The 21618-nt window shown below is 41.4% G+C and overlaps 1 protein-coding gene across 1 annotated transcript in view; it reads left to right on the forward strand.

The window, feature by feature from the left end:
• The window catches only part of foxj3 (forkhead box J3), a 95817-nt gene extending 74365 nt beyond the window's left edge, over positions 1–21452 (forward strand). The window contains exons 6-12 of the mRNA XM_088424166.1: positions 2417–2545; positions 6465–6636; positions 14840–15247; positions 15808–15909; positions 15989–16180; positions 16726–16824; positions 17102–21452. Coding sequence (XP_088280292.1) covers positions 2417–2545; positions 6465–6636; positions 14840–15247; positions 15808–15909; positions 15989–16180; positions 16726–16824; positions 17102–17214 — 1215 coding nt within the window. The 3' untranslated portion in view covers positions 17215–21452. The remainder of the gene's footprint in view (positions 1–2416; positions 2546–6464; positions 6637–14839; positions 15248–15807; positions 15910–15988; positions 16181–16725; positions 16825–17101) is intronic.
• The last annotated feature ends 166 nt before the right edge of the window (positions 21453–21618 follow it).

Here is a 21618-nt window from a genome sequence, read left to right on the forward strand (position 1 = left end):
ACATGTATGCGAGCACATGTCACGTTCTCCGGGGGTCTGCCTCAAACCGCAGATCGGCAAGGTTTTAAAATAATCGCACTTTATGGGCCAGCGGCGTAAAAATAGATTGCGGCGGGCAACTTTTATGACTTCACTCGGCATAACATTTATGTTTCTGTGGCACCCTGTTTTTGATTAGCATGGCGAGGCTGATTTTCATTGAGTTCCCCTTCACGCTAATGAACACTGGATCCGAGCCCACACTGAGCGCAGGGAGGCTACAGTCCCCTAATGAGCTCCTCTGTCTATCCTCCTCTCCCTCTGTTCCTTGAACCTAGTTGGATTTAGCGTCCAAGCTTCATCTTCGTGTTTTTTTTTTTTCTTCCTCATGATTTTTCTGTCTATCCACCAGTGCACATATTAAAAGTGCATAATAATGGGGCTGGCCTGCTTTCTAAGCAGCATGGTGGTCAGCCTGCCAATCTGTTGCCTTTTCCTTGTGGCCATGCTGGCTCGACGGGAAGACAAGAGAAGCTTCAGTGTACCCCTGGCCCGGGATCTGGCCTCTAGGCTATGGCCTCTGCTGCCTCATTGTGCCCAGCACAGGGCCCGCTCTGTTCCGCTGGCTGATGAGCAGAAGCCACCATGCTGCTCTTGGTCACGGGTGGACACACATGCAACTCACACACATACACGCTCTAATCCAAAGACACAACGTCAGTGCATTGCTGCCATTCCTTTCTCACAGCAGTAAACCCCATGCGCTGTTTTCCGGAGACTTTCTAACTCAATGCGTGGGCCTGTCTTAATCTAGTGGGACTAGAACCGCTCAGGTTAAGCACGTTTGGTTCAAAACACAGTGGCAATTTGTTCTGTGATTATTCTCGTGATTCAAGACACTTAATTTTAGTCCTTTGAAATGAACAGAAATGCCATTTATCAGCTCCAGCATCCCCCAAAACGCAACAAAATGTTTGCAATATTCTTTTAATAATAAAAAAAAAACAACGCATTTTGTAATTTAGGATTTTATAATTAAAAGAAAAAACAACACTCACATAAAAACACACACAGTAATTAGCTGCATGATGGAAGAGTTGTTAGCATGCCTCAATGCACAGGTTGTGGGTTTGGTTCCGGCTCCAGCCTTCCTGTGTTGAGGTTGCATGTTCTCCCTCTGGCCGTGTGGATTTTCTCTGCGTACTCCGATTTCCTCCCACTTTCCAAAATCATGCATGCTAGGTATATTGGACAGTGTAAATTGTCTTTAAGTGTGTTAGTATGTGTGAATCGTTGTTTGCCTCTCTGTGCCCTGTGATTGGCTGGCAATCAGTTCAGGGTTTACCCCGCCTCTTGCCCAAACAACTGCTGGTCAGGCTCAAGCATGTCTGCCACCCTCGTGAGGACATGTGGTCAATATAATGTATTGATGACATTAACTATTTAATTATGTAGAACGCATACAAATTTGACATTTTTTACCGTGAACATGATATTTCTCCTTCTGGTGTGCGGGCCTTGGCCGCGGAATTGCGCTGTATAATACAGACATATTGTTATTATGTCTACATGTGTTGCTTCACTATTTGTGTTCAAATAGCCATTGTTTAAATTTCATAGCGCATGACACCAGTGCTATTTGTTAGCCCATTGTGTTAGCATTAAGATAGCAGACTTTAAGACTTGTGATGTAAGATGTAATTTTCTTTATTTTATGTTTAGTTTGGCAGTGGATTTCAATGTGAAGGAAAAAATACTATTATTGCAAAATCATACATAAAATTGGAAAGTTTTCTAAAAATAAATGGAGGTAGGTTACATACACACACACACACACACACACACACGCAGAAAAATCACGATTAAGTGAAATCATAGATGCCAAACTGCAAATACACAAGCTTTTTGGTAATTTTGGGATTGTTTGTATGAAAGAAATTAATGCATGCATGCCGATTGGCATGCAGTCATGTCACAATTTATTTTTTTTATGACTTTTAAGGGATATTTTACACATGACTGCGCCTGAGTGTGATTAAGAGTGTCGTGCTGAAGCGCTTCGGCTTGGTTTCCGCAGCTCTCATTGAAAGGTCAGCTTGAGCGACGACTCTCGAAAATCTTTTGCTGTCTCAAACGGATTCGCGGTTGGTGAGCAGATGCGGCCCACATCGCCACCAGTGTGACCTTTACTGATGGGAATGTCTCAGTTGTCTCGAGACGGCATCCAACTAGAATCACTCCTCTTTCACACCCACAAACACACACAGAGAAACTGAAAATACTCAACTTTTTTGACCCTGTTTCCAGCCAGTGGAAACATGTCAGTGAACTTCACTCCTACTGTAACCTCAACGGGCAATGCACCATCAGCAAGAATTGAAATGTCATTTGTGCGTGGACTTGCAAAGCTTACCTGTTTGTGTACATGTGTTTAAAGGTGGCACTCTACAACACGGACCAGGAAGGGAGTGACAGTCCGAGAAGCAGCCTTAACAACAGCCTATCCGATCAGAGCCTGGCCTCCGTCAATCTCAACAGTGTGGGCAGCGTGCACAGCTACACGCCGGTGAGATGCGGCTGCACTCTCTTCTGGTTTTTGTTTTATTAAGGGCCTTGGAAACAGGCTTCAGAATTACTTGATTCAAAATACGGTTGACTGGAGTGGAGAAATGAATGCCAATCCTGGCAGGGGCACATCGACCTTTAAATAATAAGTGGCTGCTGCAGTAAAAAGAGGAAAAAATAGCCATGACTTTTTTATGTTCATGACACGTGAAAACTTGTTTCTCTGCACTCGTCCTTTTTTTTTATTCCCTCACTCTCAAACGAACAAAATTACTGCAAAGATTATTCATTCATCATTTTGCTACCTAAATTAATCATCCATTCATCTATTTGCTATGGTACATTTCCTCATCTGGGTCTTAGGTGATCTGGAGCCTACCATAGCTGACATTGGGAAAGAGACCTACAGGCGATTTAGAGACTGGAATAAATGTAACATGCCTGTTTTTGGACTATGCTGAACTATGCTGAGAAAAACATTGCAAAAGCATTTTCGCAGAAAGACCTGAGCTGGGATGTAAACCGAGCACTTCTTGAGAAAGCCAAGCAAACTACTGTAATAGATGACCATGATGCCTTCAAACTGCTTGACCTATTATTATTATCCAGGCACATTTCAGGGGTTAAGATGTTGATGCATGCTTTGAGTGGGGGAATGCAGTGCCCTCTAGTGGGCTATTGGAAAAAAAGGCAATCGTTCAAATACAAATAAAGGGTGGATTACATTAGTTTACGTTCAGGTGAATGCGTGTTTAACAATGTAGATTGTTGAGATTGAGACATTTTTGGTTGCTGTTTTTGCCATTTTCCTTGCTTGACAAACTAAATGAACACAAATAACAATTAAAATGTTACAAATAACAGCCACGATTGCTTCAAATATTGCTTGGTAGTTTGTCGTAGGATTTGTGTTGCTGGGAATAAATTAGCTTTTTGTGTTACTTTACAGTCCTAGGCAAATTTAAATATGACAAATGACAAATACAGTTTTAAAGATAGAATATTTTCATGCAACCGAAAAACAATGACTTGCACAAAATATTATAAGGCTGCACAACATATTATAAGGCTTTATTTAGTTTTAACAACTTGGCTGTGGGATGTATGTAACATAGTTGAGGATGGTTTAGGTTCTAAAGACTTCTTCACTTGAATCCATCAAGTCGCACTTTTCACCCTTTTAAAAGCAACACGGTGAAACAAGGTGCTTTGGTAACCTGCCGCGCTTATACATATTTTATTTAATGATAATAATGAGAGATTTGGGGCGCTCAGCACATCGCAAAAAATAACCTACTTTGTCCCAGTGGGATGACTGTAATTTGCTAGCTGCACAATCCCCCTCCTTGTTTTTATACTTTAACTTCATTCTCGTTCCGTATGCAGCAGCCTACTTGTATTGTTTCTGATTTGCCGATGAACTAATACAGCCTCTAGTGGCTATGAATTTCACACACACCAAAGAATCAATACAAAATTAATAATCTCCTTTTTGATTGAAACTGTCAGAGAGGTATTCAATTGTCAGCGTTGATTCTCACAGCGTGAGTCATTCTAAAGCGACCTCGTGAGTGCAAAATACCATGAATACGACAATATGAATATTGGCCCAAGTAAACCAAAATTAATTTGAGTAATTTATCCAAACCTGTGAACAAAACCTTTTAAGGGTGAAGCTTATTGATACCCCAGTTTTTAATAATTCAGCCCAATGTTCAGTTTAATACCCAGGCTTAGAACCCACGTCTAGCGACAACCATCATGAGAGAGCAAAAATCCCTTCTTTTGTCATTTGCCCAACCAGAAGCTGCCAAACTCTTCCCTGTACACCTGATTAACAACTTTAGTGTGGCTTGAAGTCTTACATCCGACACAGAAAGGTCACATTGTTGTCCGATGGTATTGCGTATCATTCTATATTGTTGCCTGTTTTTAACTGCAATTAGAGTTGCTTGGGGTAGAATTGGTTTCTGCAAAGTTTACTGTACATTTTGAAGAATGCTTTTGGTTATTGTTACATTATATTTTAACATGTGCTGCTCCCCAATTGTGTGCAAATATCCCTTTCTTGAAGCAGTACGACACTGCAACAGCCATGGTGTTTTATATCCTGTACCAACATTGGCTTGCATTAGCGTAGCGGACTTGAAGTGAACATTATGACCTCAAACGTGATCATAGCACTCTACCCTGAGGACTTCCATTTGGCCTTAAAACCCGCAGACACCCTCTTTGATCCACCGCAGTGGCTAAGACATCCAAATGAAACAGTCGCGTTCACGGCGCGTGGACTCTATCCCACTCTTCATCTGATCAGGACGCCTCGGGAGGATGCGTTCAAAGAAGCCGGAGGTAGAGAGGGCGGCTCGGGGCGGACACGCTCCGGAGCTCTGAGCTCAGGAAGCGCATCAAGGCAAAGGGAGTGATTGTGTGTGCACGTTTCTGGAAGGCAGACAAAGAGAGCGCTCTCCTTCTGATGCCCTCCCACCAGAGATGCCCCCTCTCTCTCTCTTTGGTGTGGTCCTCCCATGTTCCCTTGCTCTAGGCGCCGGCCATCGATCGGCTCAGCCTGATGGATGCGCTGCTGGCTTACCGTCTGACTGGCCGGCTTTCTCGCGTCCTCTTGCAGCAAACACTCCGGCTTTATTATCAACTCTTAGTCAAGCCACAGCAGGAGGAAGTTGTTAGCATAAATATAATAAATAAATGATGTGTCTGTGCCCCCGAGTGTCGCGCTAGCCCTCGTGGACATAGGTCAAGTCTCACTTTGCTTTTTCACAGCCATTTTGACACGATGAATCCCTTAGACTCAAACCCGTGGCCGGTGTGAACGCCGCTTGTCGTCTTGTCGTCCAGCGGTTGCCGACTCAAGCACCCGATAAAACGGCGGCTCATTTGTACGAGCTCTATTGCTATTGATTTTACTTTAAACACATTTCAGTCAGCCACCTGAGCACTGGCAAATGTGTCGATGCCGGTCAACCTCATGAATGTTGAGTACGGGTGTGAGGCAAGGTGGCAAGCGCTGACCCGGATTGTTTCAATTTGGGTAATCGTTATGTCCGCCAAGCACGGAAGACGGGCTCTTTTCTAGCACTGTTTGTTCGCAGTCCAACGAACTCTCGCCATGTTGCGCTCCGCAGGTTTTTTAATGCTAATGCACGGAAAGTAGTATTGAATTTAAACTTTTTTTGGTGGGAGAACATCAACTTTGTTATTATATTTCAATGGTCAAGTCCACACAGGCCACCTTGAGTTGTGCAAGGTATTTGAAATTCATCATTTAAATTGCATTTATTCTATATGCAAACAGATCAATGAGCCAAAACACTTTGCATAATAAGATAATATATTTTACAGTCAATTTTATTGAGCATTTTATTTTCTGGGGACACAAATGCACTGATATGGTCGAACAAATTGTGCAATACATTTCATTTCAGCCATTACTTACAGTAAGTACACTACGATTTTGCTATGGTCCAGTCGTCTTATATCATCCTCTGTGAGCCAGTTAGCGGCCTGTTAATACCGTACAATAAAAAATACATTATGCAAATGTTGTGGGTTGGCTGCAGATAGAAGCAAACTCTGTGAAAAATTTTTCATCTGCTTACATCCACACGAAACTCAAAAAAATCTGCGAAATATTCCAGCTGCTTTTGGTGCTTCCATGACCAGAAGAGCGCGGCGAGTACCTCTGAGAAAGCACGTGTATAATTCATGAGCTGGTTTCATCATTGTATTGCTCTGTTTGTCGGCACTGTACATGACTTCCCCTGCGGCGTGTGCGTCATGTCGCAAAACTTTAACTTAGCTTCTTGTACTTTCACAAACGACTCGTCAAGCGTGACCTTAGACGGGAGCTCTTGTTTCCGACCTTTTCTTTTAACTTGGTGATTGTCCTCCCTCCTCGCCAGGTGACAAGTCACCCCGAACCCGTGTCCCAGCCTCTGAGCCTGCAGCAACCCCAATCCCAGTACAACATGCCCGACAGAGACAAGCAGCTCATGTTCTCTGAATTTGAAGATCTCAGTGCCTCCTTCCGCAGCCTTTACAAGTCCGTGTTTGAGCAGTCCTTCAGCCAACAAGGTAAGTGGCAATTCCATGCACGCTGTCTATCCGTCAGCAGGTTACTGACCAAATACAGGACAGTATTGGTGGGAAATAACCAATCGTATTTTTTTTCTTTTTAATGTTAGCGGTACTCATTTCTGCGATTGGCTGGCTACCAGTTGAGGGTGTCCCCCACATACTGGCCGAAGTCAGTTGGAATTGGCATGCCAGCGACTCGAGTGAGGATAAACGGCTATAGAAAATGGATGGATGGATGAATAGATAGATAGAAACAAGTGGAATGATTGGTTTCACCATTAGTGATGAGCATTTGCTATATTGATACAATTTTTAGCCTTACAAAATGATTTCATGAATTGTTGGTCAAATCAATAACAAATTTGAGTATTTTTCTCTACTTTTATTCAAAGGCCCCATTTCTCATTATGTTTTGTGGTGTTGAATATGTTAAGAGTGATTCCCTCTATGATCAGCAAGGATAATATCAGAATATTGTAAATACTCAACCTGTTCAATATTTACACAAATCACACAATATTTTCACAAATCCTCCCTAATGCAAGTGGTCAGGTTTAGGTGTCGTGGAGATATTCTGTTTGTGCTGTGCTTTGTTGATATTTGAAATCCAATATACACCATAAGAACAGTAAGAAAACACATTCAGATTTTTCTTCTCATATTTTCTCAAGGCATAATTTAGGGATGTTGATTGATTTTTTTTGTCCATGTTCCTCATGGAGTGCTCAATGAGCATTCCCTTCCATAAATGTCAACACAACGGGGGCTCTTTTATCTTTAGATGGATTGATTCAAATGGTAAATGGCTCATTTTGACTGAGACGATAAAAGGATATAAGAAGCTGTCTGATTTGAGTTTTGCATTCTCGGCATGGTAAATTGAAGCATACATTGTTGTGGATCCAGCCCAGTTAAAATTGAACAATGTATACAGTGTTTGACAAACCATTGCCAAAGTGTTTTCTTTAAAATGTGGCAGAAAAGCACTGTTTTTGTCTAAATGAAGCTCCACAACTCATTTCAACATAGTATCTTGGCACCAAAATGTCTTCCAAACAATATTTGTGTCCCTACATCCACCCATATAGTAGTTTCTCTATTTACGAATGCCTCTTGTTATGAAAGATTCAGGACTTGAAACACCACTGGAAAAATAATGTCTTGTTACGAAAGGAGAATCTGAATGCAAAAGTCGAAAATTGTTGGCGAATGATAACGAAACACCTGCACTTGCTCAAACAAGACTGTAATGTAATACATCACAACTCGTGACATCCCCCCCTGCAATACAGTACATATTTGTTACAGTTTATATTGCATTTTCATAATTAATTGATATCCTATGATATCCTTTTGTTTGCTTTTTTTTTTTTGGCTTGGAATTAGGATTAGGCTATTTTCATGTAAAAAGTGCCTGTACTCATTTATGTTGCAAAATGACTACTGGGATGAATTACTTCCGTAAGTCATGGTACCACTGTATGTAAAGTACAGTAAGTATCTATCTCCCATGATAATACATTTAAAAAAATCTAATATTTTAAATATGCATCCCTCCTTTAAAATATTATTAGCTTGGCTCCTGTAAAATATTTGATTGAAGCCAATAAAGAAGACAATTTAGGCACCGTCGTCTATCTTCACATTCATCAAATTGTAAAAAAAAACAAAAACCTAGCATCTGTTTCTCTTCAGCGTTGAAATGTTTTCCCCGTGCCGACTGCGTCTCATCCGGGAAGCGAGTCCAATACCCGTTGTAATTCTGTTGCATTGAGCTTCATCTGTCACTGTGATGGAGACATGTCCCACTCTAATATGTAGCAGTAGAGTGGATGTGTAGAGATGTGAATGCAGAGTGCAGCTCTATCTGTCTGTCTCTCTTTGTCGCTGTCTCCATCTTTCTTTACTCTCTCTCTCTCTCACCCCCCCCCCCCCCGCCCCCCAAGAAAAAAAGCCAAGTGAAATAGTCCCGCTAGAACAAAATGCAGTTTTGCTCCTCATCTGATTGACTGATAAACAAAGAGCGCTTGACAAGCGGGTTATGAGCAAAGTCGTCTGAGCTTTCTGTGTCTAACCTACTTTTCACCAATCAAATACATTTCGTGCTTTTCAAAGACTTCCACTCCCTTTAATCTATCATCTATGTTTCATTAAAGTTGCTACCTTTTCTTTTGTTTGTGTGTGTGTGTTGCGCATCCATCCCCTCGTCAGACAAGCTACGGCAATTAAAAAGCGTAAATAATCTAGCCGGAGGATTTCACACACGGCCGCCGTGTCGACAGCGAGCTAATTCGCCGGCTTTGATAATAGGTAATGAGCTGGCATTATTATTCTGCAGCCGCGTTAATTGCTTTCTATACTTCCCACTTGGACAATGGCGGTTCTGAGAAGAGAGATGCACCTTTGGCACCTCTGCAGTAGGTGTTTGCGTGACGATTGCGGAGGCCTAAAAGGCACTTCATACAATTTATGTGCTCAGGCTAAACCCATGTCCACTTGAAAAATATTTTAATTTTTTTTTTTTGTGGTATTGATCTAGCAGAATTCAGACTGTTGTAGGACTGCATTAAATCATTCTTACAGTGTTTCTAATATTTTGCCCCTCTTATAAATACTGTACTGATTTTCCAACACAACTTAGGAACATTTGAAAAGGCATAAACAGTGTTCTCTCATTCACAACTCACACATTTGCCGTAATTTCCCGAATATAAGACGCAACGGTATACAGGACGCATCTCTCATTTTAGGGTCAGATTCTGGTATTTTCTATTTTACTGTGTATAGGACACACCAAGTTTGGGGATATATAATATCTATATATCAATTAATTTTGATGGTAAAGAGGGTTATTGTTAGGAAATGCATTATGTCAATTGGGTGTCCCCACTATGATGAAAAAACCATAATGTGTGCGAGCGAGTGAGTGAGCGAGCAAGCGAGCCAGCGCGATACTCAAGAACATCGGCATGCTGAGTCACCCTGTGAGTCAAGACAAAGGCAGCTGGACTGTCTCAAGCATGCAGCTACTTAAACACGGAAGCCATATTCCATTAGTCTATACTAACAGAAAGAGTTTGCTTTTTCTGGCCCGAATCACTTGTGGGGTTCGTAAACAATGTGTCCCTATGAGGTTGTTTATACAAAACAGGTTTAATCCTTTGTTTTTCGGAAATTACAACATCATTTCTTTGCCTTTTCTCATGGGGAATGGTGGATAGAGATGAATGCAAAGGTAGCGGTTCATCCATCAGAAAGTATATCCAGTAGTTCTGAAATGCATCAACACCAAATACTTTGCAGTCCAAATAATAGACGATAGTCGAGTTTTTCATTACTGACAGCAGGAGGTTCTGCGTTTACCATTGTCCATAGCTGTAACAAACATGGCAGCCTCCGGAGAAGGGCCGCCCTCCCATGTAATATAACTTAATGATAACAAGACCTACCATTATATGTAAAACATGCTGTTGGACGGTAAGAACAATTTTTTTTGCAGGTTTTTGACATTTATAGTCATTTAATAATCCTTTTGAATGAAAACGGTCTAAATCTTACACAGTGTCCCTTTAAATAAACTGAGCTGTACTTCACAAATGTCCTGTACTGGATTGGATATTTTCAAAGGTGGCTCATTTTGAACATTCAATTCAGTGTTTCTTTGCATACCGGTAAAGGTAACCCATGTACAAGTGGCATATCAATTGTCCATTCAATTATATGACCTGTTACAACCCATGTGGTTATTTGAATGGTGGCAGAAAATCAATATCAACTTGCTTTATCCTGTTAGCTGCCGATAATATCGCTGATGTTGAACTACTGAAGCGCACGCCGCGTCACAAAATACAAAGAAGTGGTCTCGCTACATTCCAGTTCAGCTTCAGGCGTTTGTTTGGACTTGAGTTGGTAGTAAAGACTTATGAAGACGGTGATGGAAAAATGTACCTTTTACAATTACTGTATTTTACTGTTGTGCTTTGCAAGTGAAAGGTTCAGGAAATATAAAACAAAGTGCTGTTTGATGAAAATCTTGCTTCCACCCCAAGACCCATCCGTGTCCTTGATGAGCTTCACCAGCTCCAGTAGAACAAAGGCTCCGCCATGTTGTAGCTTATTAAATGTGATTTGCTGTTTTTTCCCCATCTCTGTGTGATGCTATCTTTGTACGGCCGAGTGTCCGGTGACCACAGGGGCAATGCGAGAACATCAGAGCGTCTGGGAAATGTGCTTGTTTTGCGTCATTTGTCACCATTTTCTGTCATTTTATTGACAGAACACTTCATCTGCTGTCACTCACTGCAGAGCCGTAACAAATTGTTTTCACGCTCGATTAATTTGTCAGGAGAATGGACCCTCCCCGGCCACAACATTAAGTATGCAAGGGCAATCTAATGAGATCTAATACGGGAGCCTGCCTTGATAAAGATAAAAATAGCTAAACCAAAATATTGGAAATAAGTCTCAGTGTGATGCATTTACAACTGTAGGAACCTCAATGTTTAATTTCTATTTTTTCCATTCAGCAGAGGATTTTGCTGTAAAAATACAATGAAAAAAATTATATTCCCATTATATTTTCTATCTAAATGACAAAAACAAGTAACGTTCTCGTTAAGTTTTGTTCCAAAAACGTTTTTATCAAAGAACTGTAAAAATCTACTCCTTGAAATAGTTAAAATCCACGTGAAATTCTGTTGCATAACATTTATAAGTAAACGTATAATGTACTAATAATATTTTGAATAAAAAAATTGTTTCATGCTCCCCTTAAATTTACTCCAAAAACATGTGTCTATATGTTTTTTTTATATCATTAACTATTGCTCCATTCATGTACAAAGTAAATAAACAATGTTTCATCTTCCAACATCCTATGTCCCCAAAACATTTTTTTTTGCACCAATCTGAGTCCGAGTCACCTGATTAGAGGAGTACCGATACGATACCTTGACAATATAGTCAGGTGGGGAAAAAAAACTTCTATCCAAATACTTTTTCTTTGTTAAGCAAAAATATCCCAATACCAGACCTTTAGTGTGGCTTTTTTCACTGTTACATGACACACGTTTCTTGCAATCGTTGGGATGAGATCACGTGTGATGAGGTCTTGCGAGATTACGTCACGAGATTTGTCCTCCCTGCACACTAAAAGATCTTCTTTCTTTTGGCAATGGAGAATACAGGAGAAAGCACTGCTTGTCACTGCTCTGACGGTAAAACAAACTTTCAAAATAAATATGACCATACTGAATAGAGAACAGAGGCGAATGCTTTTATTTTGACACGGAGGCTATTATTTTGAAGTTGCTCCCAGAAAGCGTGTCGAGATAACGGCTGACCTTATACTACACAACCCATTGCTGCAGAAAAGTCACAAGTTGTGACTCGATACAAACAAGGTTGTGTACCTTGTCCTGTATGTACCTTGTACATTCACTCGCGCTAAAAAATGTCCTAATTATGTTGCCATTTTATTGTAAAGTGCCTGTTGTCAGCATTTAGTGCAGCCTCTAGCATAAATTAGTTGCGATCTTGCAGCGCTCGAGTGCTTCATATTGGCTGGTTAGAGCAGCCGACTTACATTTCAAAGGCAGGAAAGATACGAAAATGACTCTGCACGCTTTGATTCTGACAGCCTGATAGTGCTGTTGCCACAGATCACTTTTGAACAAACCCTACTGGCTCTCAAATGTGCGTTTTGTGGTTCTGACGTCATTTTGTCTATGCACTCTCGGCAATCTCTAAAAAAATGTTAGCAAAACTTTAATTGATTGGAAGTGTGTTTTTATTTGTTCTTGTGTTTATACATTTTCACACGTACAGAGGTGGGCAATTGACAATTTTTTTGCTGGTCTGACAGTAGTCAGTACCCCATCCCCCTTCCATCATTGTCAGTCCGGCATTTTTTTTCATGCTGAAAATGATCATCGTCAGTCTGTCAGCCAACCACCGGTCCGTCGTCAATTGATGGTAAAATACTGGTAGATGAGGTAAAGACGGTTTGTAAATGGCGCAAAACAAAAAACAATAGGCCGTATACTGCAGCTGACAATGTCTGTATGCATCCTGTTCAACCATTCAGTATTAGGAAATATCTCTTCTGTATCTGAAATATGAGTCTGGCTCTCCTTTTATTTTTGTATTTGCACACTATAGATCTTTTTTTTTTGCAGTTCGCTTAGGAAAAAGAAAAAATGTTGAAAAGTGGAATATTTATACTAGGCATGCTTTTATAGGACAAATTTAGCAAAAAATCTCTCATCTGGTTCTCATTATTTCAATCTCGTGAGACATCTTGTCTCATGGGTATTGTTGTTTCGTCCCATCCCGCCCCACCCACTACCTGAACGTTCCCCCACTGGTGATATTTACTTCCACTCTTTCCGGCTGTATTGTGATGTCGCTTCATATAATATGTATATATATTATTTATTTTGACAAAATCTATGTACCTCTGGTTTATGTTTTTGTTTTGTAACACTTGATAGCACAAAAACAATATAATAAAATAATACCCAATCTTTTTCTTCTGATGCCAATCAGCTCAATATTATGTGGTCAATGTCCTATTACGTGATTGGGATCTGGACATTCATAATTACTGTAAATGCACTGGTGGTATCCATACGGTGAGTTACTCGAGTTTTGAGTGCTTGAGCTAGTTTTGGTCTGGGAAAAAAAACAAACCTAGTTGCCATTAAATTTGCTATCAAATGTAACAAAAAGGTTTAATGTGTTGTCATAAAATGTTGCTGTGTAATGTTAAATATCTTACTGTTCTCATTACACTTTGGTCCGTGTCAGTATTAGGGAGTATTTGTGAGCCACAGTATGTTTTCATGGCAAGAAAGAGTACTACCGATGCATAATTTACTTTGAGGTTGTTGATGGAAAAATACAGAGAAGGTCAGAAGAAGTAGCGCTGTATTGTCAAGAGAAAGCCTTCGAACGGGTAGAACAGAGAGAGGAATTGTAGAACTGCATGAGGAGGTCTGGAGCGGCAGAGAAATACAGCACATTTATGAGGCCGGCGGAACTGCGGTGAGGTTTGCTGTAGGTGTGACAGAGAAGTTAAGGTGAAGATGCGACTGTATCAAGGATCGGCTCTCAGCACCTTCATCTTTGCGATAGTGATGAATTGACTGACAGATGAGCTTAGACGTCAAATCCTCATGGACTATACCACATTCAGTGTAGTGGAAGCAAGGAGGAATGTTTAGAGCAAAAAGGAGTGTGGTAATAGGCGAAGAAACAGATCCAAAGAGGTCGGAAAAACTGGTGGAGCAAGGTGTCAGGTGTGTTAGTTGAAAAGTCTGCAAGGATGAAGGGGGGTACGGTGATACATAAAAATTGTATATACATATTAAAGATTGGTATGAAAATAGTATATTGACTTCTACTTATATTTATTAATCATGTATGCAATTAAATAACGTCATAAATAAAAATATAGAAAGGATTTATTCACCTTTGTTTGGCTAGCTTAGCCTTTTTCGTATTTCTTGATTATATCCAGCTTCGTTTACATATAAATCATCTTCTTACTTCCCTCTTTAACATAACTAGCAATCTTGGGACCCATTGCTAACCAATTCAAGTTTGAATTAAGCACTGAAATGCACTATAAAAACGTTTTTGTAAGCACTCACAGGCGAACAAAGCTTTAACGTTCCGCCATTTTGGAAACTGTGACGCTGACCGATGGCTGACCGGCATCATAGTGCTTCCGTGACGCCGACCAATAGCAGACCAGCGTTCTAGTGACGTAAGCGGTGTCGCAGAGTCACGCTAGCACACCGACCACCACGTTTGAGGAGGGGTTTTTGTCGTAACGTGAAAAAAATGGTGTAAAGAGGGGACCAAAAAAATGCAGCGGTCGATATCTTAAGGTGAAAAAAAGGCAAGCCAGGCACGTCGTAAACCGTGGGTTCACTGTATTTGAAACATTGGTGGCGATGAGGTTTGTCACGGTGTGCAACCGACAGACAGTGGCATTGAAGACACAGCAGGAAATGAAGATGTTGACGGTCTCTTCATGTTAGCTGTTCACTAGAAATGCATAGTTCAGGAATGAGACTTGGTTGCGAGTGATTCTATTTGACTTCATGTTTCTGAATCCACAGCCCAGCAGAACTGGCCTGTTTGTGCAATAAACGGTCCTAATTGCCACTAATGGAGCCATGCATTTCGCTTTCAGGTCTGATGGGAATACCGTCAGACGCGTCGCAGCAGACCCACACGTCCTGCTCCTATCAGCACTCCCCCGGCGGCGCCATCAGCTCGCAGAACAACCTGTCCAACAACCAGCCCAACAGCCACTCCAACAACAGCGGCCAAGTGCCCCTCTCCCACCCGGCGCAAGCCCACCCCGGACACGGCTCCCCGCACACGCAGCACCTCCCGCAGCACAGCGGCCCGCACAACCAGCACGGCCAGCACCCGTCCCACGGCCAACATCCGCAGCAGCACCCGTCCCATAGCCAGCACCCGCAGCAGCACACGCCGCATCCCGCCCAACACGCGCAGCACGGCCAGCACCCGCAGCAGCATCAAAGCCTCTCTCACCAGCCGCATCCCGCCCAACAGCAGATGGCCTGCAATCCAGGTAACCCGGCCTGAAATTCCACCTTCGCCCTGTTCATCACGCACGCACGGACCAGAGGAGTTTGCTGAAATCGATTTTGCATCTCGTTTGTAGTCGCTAAGCGTGGAAAAGCTGTTCAAGGTGCTAAACAATAAATCATAGAGTGATTTATTATCTGAGGGGAGAACAAAGCCAAGAGGCCTTGTGATGAATTTGCGCGGTCAAATAGCGACCCCTAATGGGCACTTTGCGCATTTCACATTCGCACATTTCATTTCCTAATAAATTTACAGATAGAGCGTTTTATTAAACGTCAGGCTGTTTTAATGAGCATGCATTATTAAAAAACTTGGATTTGTGATGGTTAGGTGTTTGTACAAGGATGGATTTTTGACGGGTAGGCGTTCGTACAAACGTGGCCCAGTCTAAAAAAAAAATCTCAAATAGAAATTTCACATCCGAAATTTAATATTTCATGATTGTTAAAACAAAAAAAAAGTAGCTTGCAAAGTCTAAAAAAATGTAGATTTCATTTACAGTTTGGTCTAATACCGTGTTTATACCGTGTTGTTGTTTTGCAGGTTTACTTTCTGACTGGTACCCCAATCTGGACGCACTGAAGGAAAGCTGCCGCATTGCAAGCAGCTATAACTGGGCGGATGTGGACCTGTCACCTTTCCAAGGTACTTGAGTTGAGTTTGTGTCAAATGCCAAAAGAACGTGAACGTGGCACTAGTCTATTTTTCAATTTCGCCTGCTCAGGATTGCGAGAGAGTATGAGACAGGCCGAGTTGAACAACTGGTCGCTGGAGCCCACGCAGATCGCCGACCTGTGCTCGTCCATAAACCAGTTCTTCGCCCGCACCGGCGTCATCCAACCGCAGGGAACGGTGCAGCCGGCCGTCTGCCACGCGCCCATGCACGCAAACAAACCCAGCCAGCACCTCGGCACAGGTTTGATACCCGACACCAGTACTGTGACCGCAGAAGTTACTGTGCACGTGTGTGTTTTGATGCTTTTGAGGTTACCATTTTGCCATGTTTTTGTGACCAATTTAGATCATTTCAAGACTTTTTACCAACATTAATGTGATCCATAACCTGCACATGTTTAATAACATTTTAAGATTTTCATGTTTTCATAAGCGGACCTTAAAAATGAACTGCGGCCCTAGTGCGGTTGCACAAGTCTACACGCCCTCTTATAACTGGGGTGTGACTGTTCAAAATTGAGCGATCGTATTTAATCTCATTTTCAATGAGTCAGCAAAAACTGATACCATTTAAAGGGACCAACCCCTAATAGGGTGCAGCTGTATTCAAAGTCTTGATGAACAAAGTGTAATTAATGTGTTGAATTTTATCTTCAATCTCCTCCTGTTCCATCCACCATGGTGTGGTGTGTTATGCTCTGAAGTTAGCATACATTTTACTCATATTACTTCTATTTGAGCAAAAGTTTGAAGCATTTTGTGTATTGTGTTTGTCTGTTGTGTCAGGAAATCTGTATATGGACTCCAGACAGAGCATGTCAATGATGGGCCCCCCCGGGTATCCGCACATGCCCCCCATGAGCAGCGCAGGACCCACTATGACTGGTGAGATTCAGATAGGTCCATAAATGGCCCAGTGATTGGCACGTGAAGTTTAGAATTGGAATCTTCAGCTTTCCTGCGTGCTGTTTATATGCGACCAAAATGTTCCATGTTAGGTTATTTGAAGATTTTTCCTGAGTGGGGGTGAGAGTACTTTTCGTCTTTCTGTGCCCTATGATTGACTGGCGAGTTTGCCTGCCCCCTCGTTCTGCAGACGCGCTGAGTAGAAGTGCAATTGAAAATGGACGGCTGATGAACAAATGTTGTCATTAATCCCCAGGACACCACGCTCAGATGAACCAGCAGCACATGATGCCGAGCAGAAACTTCCAGATGCATCGCATGCCGGCTGACGACATCCAGGATGATTTTGACTGGGACTCCATCGTGTAGCCTCCTCCTCCTGGTTTTTTTTTTTTTCCTCCCCAAAAAAAAGGAGCGGAGAGTGAGGAGTAGAGAAGGTGGACGCCAGAGGAAATCAGGCTGGGCTAAAAAAAAAAAAGGCCGTGGGAGGGCGAGGTGATGAAGGAAGAGGACCCCACCCGACCCCACCTACAACTCTTGGTCTCCCCTGTTTGGTGGGCGAATATTAGACGGGCTGCCCTAAAACATTTTTGCATAACCAGAAAAAGACAATCATGTAAGTGGGACAAGATCAAGTGTATGTCTCCTGCCCGCTTCTCCCACCATCCCGAACAGCGGCCTTCCAAAAACATAAGCCCCGCCCCCTGCCCTTCCCACACGATTAGCTCCACTTTTAGCCAAGCCACTCCACCAGTGTTCTGTGATTTGAGCTTGTGATTCTTCTTCTCGTGTTGGCCTTGGTTGCCTCGTGGATGAATTTAGCTCCTTTTTTTAAAAAAAAAAAAACAACAACAAACATTTTTATTGTTTTGTAAAAGAAACGCAGGCGCCTCTATGAGTCATGTGACTGCGCTTGATGGTGGAAGAGGGCCCCCGTGTGGCTGGTGGTGGCATTGGGATAATGCTCGCTGAGGTTTTGAACAGGGTGTTTCAATTTAAAAAAAAAAAAAAAAAAAAAAAAAGGTCTTCAAGGCCTACTTTTAACAATATAATACCATAGAATGAAAGCCAAACAATGTGATCATACAAAAGAGTGTTTGGGCCACAGTGAAAGGAATTTTTAAAAAAAAAAGAAAAGGTAAGAATACCAGTTAAAACTCAGCTTAATGTTGCAAAAGTTTATTTTTTACTATAATTTAAGTCAATGATGTGTGTGAAAGCAGCAAGATACCAAACGCTATTTTTCTTTTTTATTTTTAAATGTGTAGGCATATCCATGTCCATGTCATTCTGTGCATCAATTTCCCCTATAGGGCAGAGTTTCCCAACCTTTATTGAGCCAATACACATAAAAATAAAATAACAATGAAAAAAAAAAACAACTCACGACACACCGTTGAAAAAAAAGTTAGAAAAGTACATAAAAGTTCTGAAATATTGGTGATCTGAAGAGCATTTAATTGTTCCGCCTATCTTGGATACATTATTTGTAGTTTTAAAAATAAATGGCCCAATTAAGTCAAATTGATTGATGTCTCTCGGGTTGGGAACCGATGCTTTAGGGATGGGCATAGTCGTATATTCATCGACGCTTAAGAATTAATGGTGGATTAGTTGTGTCTGCAAGCGATGGAGACAAAATGGAGTGCACTTTCTAGCTGCAATTAGCAGTAACCCTGTCAATTATTTACATCCTCATAGACACAACTTTGACTTTTCTACTATTTGGATTGTCTTTTCTTTGGTATAAAAAGGATCATTTCTCTCCTTTAGGTGATGGCGGAAATGCCCATCCTTAATTCCATTTGATGCCAAGCAGCCTTTTGTTCATTAAAAGGAGTCAGCAGTCATAACAAGTCTGAGAAGCCAAACGCTTCACATCTTGCAAAATGTAAACAGAATCTTCATACTGTACTATCATTCTTTTCAAAATTAAAATGATATGAATGCTAGCATTTAAACAGAAAAGCTACTACTGTAGTTAGCTTAAAATCATCTACCTAAAGATGATTTTTTTTGTAGCAGTATTTTTACTGTGTGAACCTGAACTTCCCATCTCTATTTTTATGATTAGGAAAGGACTTACATGACCAATCACAAGCTAAAAAAAAAGGTACCCCTGATTAATGATCAATAAGCTGCCGCCCTTTAAATGTGTATCTGTTTTTTTTTTTTTTTTCGATTATGCAGATGGGATTTCGCTGCAATATTGGGAGTTTTAGCACTTGTTATTATGAACATTTTTATTTGAGGTTTCGCTGTAAGCACAAATGTTTTTTGTTGTTTTTTTTTGTGTGGAAAAGCACACACAAAAGCAAAACAGGGTAATTGGCAATTTCGGAAACTTCTATAATTGATGGGCACTAAAACGACTACACTCGCATGAAAACTGTCACATACCTGGTCAAAAATATGTAAACAACAACGCAGGCGGGATTCTGTCGTACTCTGCATCCTTTTTCGTACGATCTGAGAATTTAGGTCTCGCTCTTGTGCAAGGGATGGGCAGAATTTCTTCCGTTTGTAATTGGACGCGATTGATAGCCGAACTTGGAACTCCTCGTGCCATTGCGGTGTTTTATTGAAGAAAATAACAGAGTCGGAATCGAAAGAATCTCACTCTAATGGCGACAACTCCATTTTGTCTCAGTTGCGCCACAGTCGGCGGAGTTCTTAGCGATCAGTCAATCGACAAATCGATCGCGATGCCCATGCCTGATTTGTATTCTGACGGAGACCAACGAGTCGCCGGCTGAGCAGTCCATCCATCCCAGGGCATGCCAGTTGGTTCTCATTAAAACATAAATCCATTCGGAATGATCACCGCGATTCAAGATCATTTATTTATCCCCTGAAAAGATCAATCCCCGCATGCTGATAAAGTCATTTGAAGACCCTGTAAAGTGAACACGGAGATTTGTTTCTAAACGCGCGTTTGAAAACATACAGAGAGAAGACTGCGTTACCGGTTAGTTTCGCTTGAAAAGTTTTTCAGATTATTGTTTAATATTTAATGTGTGACTAAAACAAGGAATTTGGGCATCTGGCATGAGCGGCCCCTCCCTTGCAGAGTCGCAGTTGTGACCAGCGGCTGGCTAGCTAGCTAGCTAGCTGCGAGTTGTCATGCCATGGAGGGAGACAGAAGACCGAGGGAGGGGAATTTATTTATTTTTCTTCAAGCCAGACTTGCCAGCCGAGCAGCCAGCGTTTGCGCTGGCTTTTCGCTTTTTCAGAGTGCCTCGTTATCAAAGCATATACTGGCGCGACTCAAACATGTAGTTATGTGTTGGCGTATGAAAGATGCCAGATAGCGTCCATTTTCGAGGTAGTCGTAGGGATCATCCATCTGGTTGAGCGTGCTTCATTTTTCACGATTTCGAAGCCTCGTTTTATATACTTGCATTTTTTTTTAATCGTTCAAATTTGATAGTTGATAACAGCACACTTCTCTGTAGTGCGTGGAATTTAGAAGACACTTATTTTCACTTTACAGGGACTGTAGGAGCTTGCCATTTAGGTTGTGACAATCAGTTTTGAATGTGCAAAAAGTCTCAACATTTACAGGGATGTGCACTTGACTAAATTTCCCAGATTGTTTTTGTATTTCGCCTTCGTGTAATGTACACTTTAAAAAATTCAGTTTTAGGCAAACAGTGGCATTTGCCTCAATCTCTGCCAAGTCGTAACTAATCAGCTCAATTCAAGGATGCCTATGCCCATCCCTTTTGCAAAACTTTATGGAAGTAAAGTTGGTTTGACTTCTTCCAGGTGAAGATTAAAAACAACTTAAAAAGGTGACTTGAAAAAGGGACGCAATGTAAGAAAAATGACTGGATCACTTCTTTTTTGTTGCTTGAAAGATTGTATGCGCGTGTTTGCTGATGGGGGAAAAAAAAAATGAGTGAGGGTCAGAGGTCGTTTTTACCTGCCGGAGAGATTATTTGGGAGATTTTAACGCATTTTGAATGAGAAAAAAAAAATGCGGTAAGCGCGGTTGTTGAAGAGCAGCCATCATCATCCTAGTACTGTCAAATGAAATGAATGGTCGTTTCCTTCAGTGCTGGTGTCGTCGTGCTTGTACATATTTGTCTTTTTCAATCATACCCCCCCCGCCCCCTCGTTTTTTTCCCCTCTTAGGGGGCCAGGGGGAGTCCACGAAATAGACAAGGAAGGGGAAAGAATATTTTGTTATCGTCCAATCAGAGAGTGACAGTATGTATATATCTATATTGTATATATGTGATGAAAATGCAATGGCTTTTTTTTGGTGTGTGTGACACTACCTTTTACCTGTACTATGTTTCTACATTCAGTGTTTCAGTGTTGATAATATATATTTGGTTTGTGTTTCATTGTTTTTATTTTGTCTTTGTCATTTCTTGTTTGTTTTCCTCCTATTTTCCCTCCTTTTTTATTTTGAATTGCACGATTTATTACTTTTGCTGTCTAATGAGGTGACACAGCTACTCTTTGTATTTGTTTAGTGCTGTAAAGTGTTATTAGAATTGTCAATACCACCTGAAGCCACCCGTACCTACGCCCCCTCCTTGCCCAATATGCATGAATGGCACTTCAAAGAAATAAAATATGGTAACTTCACTGTGGAATTTTGTGCTGTTTGAGCCTTCTTCATGATGCTACAGCAAATTTTTGCCTTTACAATTGCTTTATTTTATTAGTCACTTGGGAGTGACCGATAAATGTGCGACGTTTTCTGTTACAGAGATTAGTTTGGAGTTGTTGACGAAATTCCACAATTTCCACAGAGATTTC

The sequence above is a fragment of the Hippichthys cyanospilos genome, chromosome 9, assembly GCF_059441005.1.
Source record: "Hippichthys cyanospilos isolate Australia breed blue-spotted pipefish chromosome 9, RoL_Hcya_1.0, whole genome shotgun sequence".
NCBI lineage: Eukaryota > Metazoa > Chordata > Actinopteri > Syngnathiformes > Syngnathidae > Hippichthys > Hippichthys cyanospilos.